This window comes from Amphiprion ocellaris, chromosome 2 (assembly GCF_022539595.1).
Source record: "Amphiprion ocellaris isolate individual 3 ecotype Okinawa chromosome 2, ASM2253959v1, whole genome shotgun sequence".
Lineage (NCBI taxonomy): Eukaryota > Metazoa > Chordata > Actinopteri > Pomacentridae > Amphiprion > Amphiprion ocellaris.
In genome coordinates, this window is record NC_072767.1 from 21,222,275 (window position 1) to 21,231,891 (window position 9,617).

Below are 9,617 nucleotides of genomic sequence, written 5' to 3' on the forward strand. Positions count from 1 at the left end.
ATATGACAACATACCAACACATATATACACATTTGTACACACACAGACACACAAAAGGGCTATAATTACACTATTACACCATACAAGGGAAAGTAGTGGAAAACCCAGAGACGCAGCAGAAAGAGAGGTGTAAATAGAAAACTGGTGACTCACATTCTAGTGGCTACACACCAGCCACACACACACACTGAGAGAGAGAGAACGAGCCAAAAACACAGGGTTCACCCACATGAAGCCAGAGGAAGCAATGTGTGTGTTTGTGTCTGAGTGTGGTGACAGAGGAGGATGAGCAAAGCTCTGTTTGGCCTCACTGATGTTGTAGTTACTGAAGCTGTTATCAAAAGGGATTTTTTTCTTTTAAACGTTATGTTCTCAACATGAATGAATGCTCTAACAGACAGTCTCTTCCACCCATCAATCACCCTGTGTGCTCTCTAAACTGTCCTATAATAGGCTCAGGGAGTGATGCTATTTCCCAGGATGTGGCAGAGAAGAAACTTGTTTCCTTGTTTGCTCAAAGGTTAGATGTTCATTTTATTTTGGCATTAACACATAGAGTTTTTGAGGCCTCTTTATAACGTAAAACAGTGTCTGAGTAACACAACAACACTTTTTTCCTATTCATCCTGCTGATTAATAATGAAGTCACTTTTGACTTTCATTTCTGATGTGTTTTAATTCAAGCTGTGTTAAATCAGCATTTTTAATCACTGATTGATCTCTTCATTATTTTTTGATCAAATCCGACACTCAGTTTTTCTGCTGGCATTTTAAATCACTTATCTAAAATTCTAAACTAATTAAGAGCACATCCTCACTTTTGAGAAGTTAGAAAAAGCAAATATATTCGGGGAAATATTATTCACAAATAATATTCAGTTTACAATGTAACACAACAGAGAACAGTACAGTTTCTTCACATTAAAGAAGCTGGCACAGGCAAACAATGGAATTTTTGATAGATCAACTCAATTCACAGATTTTAAAAGTGCAGCTTATCCTGACATGGACAATTTTCTGTTCATGCAACAAATTAGGTACATAAACCCTTTTTGTCTTTTTTATCGATTGAGGGATATTTTCTCTCAAGTCATCGTTGTCTGTTTGCAGGTTCAGACAATTCTGAAGGTGGAAACACCATTAATGCTCATGTCAGAGTGGAAGGCAGCATTTTGTTCACTTTTAAAAGTGAAACCCAACCAGAATGTCTCGTCTGCTTGCTACCTCCCAGTCAGCTGGTTTGATTTCCATCACTGCTGTTTGATGCTGCACATTTGACTACTGCACTCCACTTCATAAAGTTTAAACCAAATGTTCCTTTTCTCACACCTCTGTTCCAGAAAGACCACCACACACACACATACACACACACATACATATACCAACACACACACCTCAGTGTTACAGAGTCATCCAGGGCCACCCTCATTACCCAACGCACAGGTGGAGGGGTCTATTCTGGATGGACAAGGACCAGACCAAACCTTTGTTTAATACATGAACATATGCAAACCCACACACACATACACACTTTCTTCTGCACACCTCAGAGCCACTGGGGCTGAACTCTGTGGTTAATGACTTTCCCACCCACTACACAGCATGCACATGTTGAAGCCGTTAACGATAAGTGGCTTTTCGAACTTGGTAACGTCCTAATGTCCCCGTTAATCTCACATTCCTCACTACAAAGGCCACGGTACATGGGTCAGCAATTTCGGCGAGATGAGCTATTTTGTGAACTATTAAAAACCAAAATGTGAACTTTTTTCAGCCTACCTTTGGCCTTCTGAGTACTGACATGGGGCAAGTTCAATCTGAGCAAGTTCGTAAACATTTGTCCAAAGCTTCCTGATGGAAACAACATAGTTTGAGTCCAAATCACAAAATGTATTCTGATTAATAATTCAGTAGGCAGTAGGTTCTGTGCTGAGCTTTTCCATCATGCATTACAGAATCGCTTTCTTGATTTAGCCCATTTAAAAATTCAGTGTTCAACATTACATTGAGTGGTTATTGGTTGCGCACTGACAATAAAATACATGTAAAAAGAAAGCATGGCAAAATGTATTTAAATAATCCTGGATGATAACTACACATCTGATGACTATGGCTACTCACAGCGAGCAACGCCCTTCTTGAGAGGAGCACAGCTTGTGCAGTTTTTGAACCGTCAGAGCAGAGAATAGGAATTATTTTATATTGAAATGTTTTAGTGAAGTTTAATGACAAAATTTACAGATAATGTCGATATCCATGATAAAATGCATCACTGACTGCAGATACAGCCTTTTGCAGACAATGCTACAACCGCAAATCCACTGCAAGATCACTGTGTGTGTTATGATAGAATTATTTTAGATTTGATTACTGACTGCAAATGATTGATTCAAGATCAATGTTGTGCTCATGTTTTGCCCCACTTCTGTTAGTTAGACCCTTTAATACTTTCCTTTGTGTATTCTTGAAGGATGAGCGGCTATGAGTGTATTAAACCTATATTTGCTAAAATAATAAAATAGCACCAAGTCAGATTAGGTTGTCATTAACTATTGTGTATCACAAACTGCTTGTCGCACTGAATGACAGCATATTGATGAAGACTGAGAGAGGTGCAGTGGCTATATGCTGTCAACAGCTCAGGCAGTGATTTCAAATGGATTGCAAACCCTGAAAACACATTTAACGCAGCTTCCAAGCAAGGCTTTTGGGGATAAATCTAGTCTAAAGGAGTCTACTTGTTTAGCTTACAGTCAAAGGTTACATTTTTGTGGCTCGGGTCAAGTCAACCCAATAGTCACACCGTCAAATAGTGTCAAAATGTGTCTGTCTTCTCATATCATGACTGAGAATTTATTCTGTATGTACCACTGTTCATGTTGAGAGCTGACAGGAAGTCATACATGGCTTCAGGTAAATAGGCTGTGGGGTAAACAGCTGCTACGTACCTGGAGGTGTCTGAAGGCGGCCGTTAGCTGGGTCATGTGCAGCGTCAGGCACCTGGACGTGCATCTGGCGCTGTTGATTTTCTCCTGAACATCCTCCTGCTCCGGTGAACTCCTGCGAGCTCCAGTCGCCGCCAACGCGGCGCACAGCAGCACCAACCGGACTGACATTTCACCGGGAGTAAACAACAACGACGTCAAATAAACTAAACAAACGGCGGAGTTTTCCCTCCTCGTGCGCGGCTCCTCGGCGTCGTGCTCTCGCGACCCTGGAAGTTGAGAATGAAAGCATCTGCGCGCGGCTCGTGCCTGCGGCGCGAGCAGCGAGCGGAGCGGCTCTCTCCCCTCCTCGCGGACACGCCCACCGAGCACCGGCACAAGTGTTCTTCATCTTCATTATCCTGATTATCATCATCATCATCATCGTCTCTCAGACCGTCACTCCCATCACTTAAGGAGCAACACAGCGGTCATTATCATCATCATCCTCTTCTTCATCATAGTCATCTGTTTCTCCTCCATCTTTGGCGCTCATGCAGCTGAACACCTCCACCATTATTATCATCGCTTCCAAGGTGCTCACCCTCAATCATTGTACTTTAAGAAGTCATTCAAACGAGCTTTTCCCAAAATCAAATTTACTGATTTAGGCTGCAAACATTATTTAAATGAGTTGTGTTGACACAATAATGTTGGTAATTGCATTAACTCAATACTGGGTGCGAGATGAACTCAAATTTCTGTGCTGGTTAATTTAAAACCCAATTCAAGTTGATGTAAGTTAATGGAATGGGCTTGGTGGCTTTTAAACTATTTGTCACCTTGATTTCAGGATTTCTAGTCCCCTCTCCTATAATGATATGAGAGATTAAGGCAGACTGGCAAAAAAATAAAAAATAAAAATCTTTGATTGTAGAGGAATATGTAGTCCATTTAGCTAAATGTAGTTTGTTGATGAACATAATTTTTTTTTTTTTTTTTTTTTTAAATTAAAAATCAGAATCCGCTTGAATGGCCAGGCACATACACAACGTACAAGGAATTTGGTTTCGGCTGTTGTCACTCTAGTAATAAGGAAAAGAGAATAATAAAATACAGAAAAAATATAGAGATATTTACACATCTAGAAAAGAATATACACAGTAGTGCAAAATGACAAATGACTGTAAAACTGCTGTAAGAGATCGATGCAAACTGTTTTGTTGTTGTTGTTTGGAGACCAAGCAATTTTTTTTTACTATGTACAGGATCTACATATATAGGTTGTAGTCAGTGCAACAGGTCAGCACCCAGGAGCAACAAGATATGTGCATTTGTTTACAAGCATAGTAAAGGCAAGAAAATAAAATAAAAAACTACTAATGACAGAATTCCATTCAGCTGCTTCAGTTTTAGGGTCCTGGCTTTGTGCATCACAGTTATCATCTTTTAATTATTCATTTTCCTCACCTACAACATGATGATGAACCATAACAATGATCTACATCTTTATCATTGTTTTTTTTTCTGCTCCACTTACTAACATTTGATTTGTGTCTTTTTAAAGTCCTTCTCCAGTCACTGATTAAATCATTAAATAATCCCTTACATGTAACTCTGCTCCACTGCTTCCTCTAGAATGTGCAGATCTATAAAGCCACCAACTCTTTCTCCATCCACTCCTCCTCATTCACTGTTGCTCGAGCATCAAACACTGTAAAACTACTCAACACAACACAATGGCACGTTGTAAGTACGTTGGAGTAATTCAGACATACATGTTGGATGGAAGACAATTCATAGAAGAGCAATGATGCAGAAAGCCCAATCCCACAAGTTGACAGGATTGGTTGCTTAGATTTGTTCAGATTTGATTTGTTAGAATCACAAATGTCTGAATCTGTGATTTTGAGACTATCATCAATGCGCTGCAGTATCAAGGTAGAAGACAGAGAGGTGGCTGCATCAATTCAAAGCAGAGAATTAAAAAAAATAAAGACTATAATTATAAATGTGCTGAATATTGGATATGATAATCCGCCAGTCATTATGTTGACCCCACTGTTTTCATTGTCACCTTCACCATATCATCTTCATCATTATAATCTCACGTACCATCAAGTTTAAGTCACCACTGTGATATAATCATCATCTTTTTTTTCTTCTTGTGCACATCTATTTATTCCTCCTTATAATTATCTTTACGGTCTACTTTCCTTTTCAGCATCGTCCTCACTTCCACCATGATATCGATCTGCATTTTCAAAATCCTTATTATTGTTGTCGGAACCATATGGTAATCTTCCTTACAGCATTGTCGCGATCATCATCCTGCATATAAGCATAATCTGCGCCACTGAGATATTATCATCTTAGAATGCAGAACCCAAAAGCAGGAGAACAAAGAGGCAGGTAGATCAAAGGGAAAGGAGCAGGATTCGGGAAGGCTAAAAATACAAGCAGAGAACAAACAGTCGAAGGAATGCTGGAAGGCAACGGCAGAGAGCACAAAGACAATCTGTCACATGGTGAATGTTGAACCAGTGGTTTTACACTGAGGGGACTAATTAGGGAAGAGGTTGCAGGTGAATACAGAGGTCAGGTGACACAACTGGTGGGAAAACAGGGTGGCTGGGAGTGGCAGATCTGCAAAAACAGGAGAGTTAGATGATGGGAATGCAGATAGCCACATTGAATAATACTGCAAACCATGACACTTCTTCCTCATACACTTATCGTCACCTTTACACATCTGTCATCTTTATCGTTCTCGTTTTCATCTTTACCTTCATCTCTAACAGAATGAACATAAGCATCTTCTTGTTTCCAATCATCATCATCTTTAGAAATCTATGGAAGATTAAAAGAAATCCAGCTAAAAGTGGATCAAACATCAATAGAAGCACCACAGTGAAGTAAGAGAAAACATTTATAGCCTAATGGTTTGCATGGCAGGCTATGGTTCTAGGCCTATTAACACTTTACCATTACTATTATGAAAAACAAACTTCCCTTTATAGTCTGGGAAACCTCTCCAAGGGTAATTATTGGACTAATAAAAGAGCATTTATTAATGGGAAAGAGACTTGAAGAATGTGTTGAGGTGGGTGTCTGTCACAGAGCCAGTTGGTGTGTTAGTCACCACTTTTTGACAGAAACTACAGAGCCAAGTGGGCCTTTCTAGGACCAGGGCCAAGTTCTACATGTTTAGGACACAGGGTTGAAAGGCCTATTTGTTTACATGAAACTGTAACCAAGCATAGGAGTCATCTCTGCTGGCGATGAGATGTAGAAAGAATCACCTAGGTTTTGATTTAGGGGAAATGGAGTCATATAAATATTTAGTAAGTACTGGCAGGGAGACTGCTGTTGGCCCTTTAGTGGAAACCAGACTTTTCCCTTAGACCTGTATGAAAAAGCATGCATAGTGTAGGTTAATATCTAACAGTCTTGGCTTGTTAACCCTCAAAACTAAGACATCCAGTGCTGTAACTAAAGATGACTATCATTATGTTCTCAATTAATCATATTATAATTCCCCACAGCCCAGGGTGATGTATTTATATGATTTAACTTGATTTATTCTAAGAACAGTCCAAACCAAAAGACATTTAGCTTAGTTTCATTTTATGTATGAGGAAAGAAAGAAATCCTGACATTAGAGAAACCTGAGCCAGAAGAGGTCATTTGTGGTTGAAAAAATGACAGAGCCGATTAATTATCAAGAAAAATGCCACTTAATATTCTGTCAGTAAACTAACTGATTAATACTGGAGCCAATCATTGCAGATTTAAAGAACAGCTGCTAATGTGATCCCTTGTGATGGGCTATGTGGCCTCAGTGTGAACCGTAGACTGTGTATAAAAGATGGATGTAACCTCTGGGTCTGAGAGGAGCAGAGCATCCTGGAAGTGCCCTAAACCTGCACTCTTTCTAACAGCCAGCAGTTGGCGACTCCTCTAAATGTGCAATTATATAGTGGTCTTTAAAACATGACCCCATTTCCCTGTCTTAGTAAATATTTTCCTGATGAATTTATGGTATCAATTGCTAGTTTCAAGACTTTTCGAATAGACCATGTTGGTCATTTTGTAAATTATGGTTCATTTTGGAGTAAAACAGCCATGCTAAAGCTGAGTACAGTTTAGAGCAGGGCTACCTTGTGACTGATGGACCACTACCGTATGACAGTGCATAGTGTGCTCAAGTTCACAGTCACATCCATCACTTATTAGGATTCTTTTTGAAACGGCCAAACGATGCAAGTCACACTCAAAACTGTAAGCTTCAACACAGTAGTCTAAAAAGCAATAGGTGACACCATGATTCCCACATCCATCTTTTATATACAGCCTATGGTGTGGATATATGTTTTCAGCATTTCAATCAAAGAGTGACATTTGTTCTCCCAGTCTTTCATTGGAATGACTTGAAAGATTCAGGTAGTAGTCAGTATTTCATGATAATTAGAGAAAATGCACACCGTTTCTCCCCTTCCTTTATCATTTGTGACCATTTACTTTTATCAGAAGAATCTGAGAGGAGTCCCAGCCTCTGAGAACCACTAGTCTAGACAGTACCTGCTTTAAATCGCTTTCCTACAACTATTAGATGAACATAGATGTAAACTAGAATGAAGGTGACAGGAGACTAACTTAGTAATGTGCTGTGAAGCCACACTGTCTCTATCAGTTATTGGGTTCATGTGTGTCCCTGTACATACCTTACCTCAGAGAATCTGAACAGTCCCTAAATCAGAGAGCATGAAATCAGGTCCACACACACACACACACACACACACACACACACACACACACACACACACACTGACCATCTCACAGACACACATGTTCACACAGTAGTTGCCCATGGCTTAAATAATATTTTCATATTTTCATAAAACACCCTACTCAGGTTTCTGAATAAACCATTAGCGGACTAAAGACCCTCCCCAACACATACTCAAACATCAAGCACATGTGCACATTAACATACACGTAACAGAAGCATTCGCCATCTGTCCAGATCTGCCCACTGATTGAAGCCAAATGTCTTTGAATGGACTGTAAAGGCAGACAGAGAGAGACTGAAAGGGATAGACAAGGAGTTCAAAGAGACATAAAGGAGCAGGTAGACGAACAGACAGACAAAGACAAACATATAGATATCTAGAAAAATGAGCTGTAATCTCAACTGTTGAACCGTACTGAATCCTTCAGGCCTTACAATGTGCCTAAGGAGCCTTTTACTCATTAATGGGCACACTGGCCACAATTCAAATAAAGAAGAGTGACAAAGTAAACAGCTTACTACTATAATGCTCTTCACATGCAATACCTATTTAATGATAACGCCATTAGATAGTTGTTATTCTAGACCAAGTAAGGCTGTTAGGCTGACTGTATTTATTGAACAAGGAAAGATTATACTGCCTATAAATTCAACTTTAATTTGAAAGCAGATTAATGTGATATTTCTTCTCTTAAATGGGCTTTAAATCTCTTGACTGACGCTATTACAAGAAAGCTCATGAACTAACTGATGATTTTCACCCTGATTTTATAGCCCAATTACACTAGAAGCAGCATAGTCTCGCCTTGTTCCAAACCTCTGTTGTTTTTTTTTGTGCAGCAATTCAAACTGAAGTAAAGACATGAAGGCAATTCAGTCTGATTATTAGTAAGATCTTTTGGATGTGCACGGCGTGTGTTTAAATCGCTGTACAGTCTGGACTTTTTTCTCTAAGAATGACATAAGAACACATTTTCACTTGAGTAATATCTGCTTTTCCCTAAATGTTCACAGAGAAGGTTGGGTTTCATGATTAATGCTAATCATTGAAAGCATGCTGCTACAAGTAGCCCTCTGATGATGAAATCTTATAAATGGAGATCTGTGTGAGATCTGACTTCGAAACCTTCATCATACCACATCAACACATTTTATCACAGTTAAACCCAGCAGCATGAACTGTCTCCCTGAACTACAAAACAGAGAAGCTGTTTCCAATTCTGAATATAATCTTTAAGTATTTAACATGTCATTGATCGGATCCAAACTGTGTCATCTGCTGAATCCTTGAGCATTTAGCCGCTGCTGTTGTTCCTGTTCAAGATTACTGAAGTGGTCAGAGATTATTCCCTGCAGCTGGTACCACTCACAGCTCATCTGTTAGTCGTCTCATTTCTGTCACCTTTAAAGTCTTTACCAGCAGTGTTTCTCAAGCCATGGTCCAGGGACCCAAAGTTGGTTCTTTAATAATGCTTAGTACCAGTGGTGGAAGAAATATTAGGTTATTTTCTTAAGTAAAAGAAGCATAAATATACTCCATGACAAGTCTCAATCCTGCATTTATGAGTACATTTTTTTCATTTACAAGATCCCCTCTTAGCATATATGATTTAAAGATATGATTTTTTTTTATCATTTATCTATATTTTTAGAAGTTTTTCAAATTGCATCTACTCCAAGGCCCTACTTAATAAAACTAGAATCTACAAATATACAAATACTTTTTATTTTCACAGTTAAACTACTGGAAAATACGTGTCCTATCTACATCACCTCCTCACTAACAGTCCATTCTTATTGTTCGTGCAAAACAGGCTTCAAATTTCCACATCGCACTGTTCACCACACCATCACGCTACACATCTTCTATTTGACCTAGATTGACTTCTGAACTAGTCGAT

The 9,617-nt window shown here is 39.1% G+C and overlaps 1 protein-coding gene across 1 annotated transcript in view; it reads right to left on the bottom strand.

Moving 5' to 3' along the window:
* The window catches only part of anos1b (anosmin 1b), a 48,816-nt gene extending 45,538 nt beyond the window's left edge, over positions 1–3,278 (bottom strand). Inside the window, exon 1 of the mRNA XM_023264582.3 lies at positions 2,949–3,278. Coding sequence (XP_023120350.2) covers positions 2,949–3,116 — 168 coding nt within the window. The 5' untranslated portion in view covers positions 3,117–3,278. The remainder of the gene's footprint in view (positions 1–2,948) is intronic.
* Between the last annotated feature and the right edge of the window lie 6,339 nt (positions 3,279–9,617).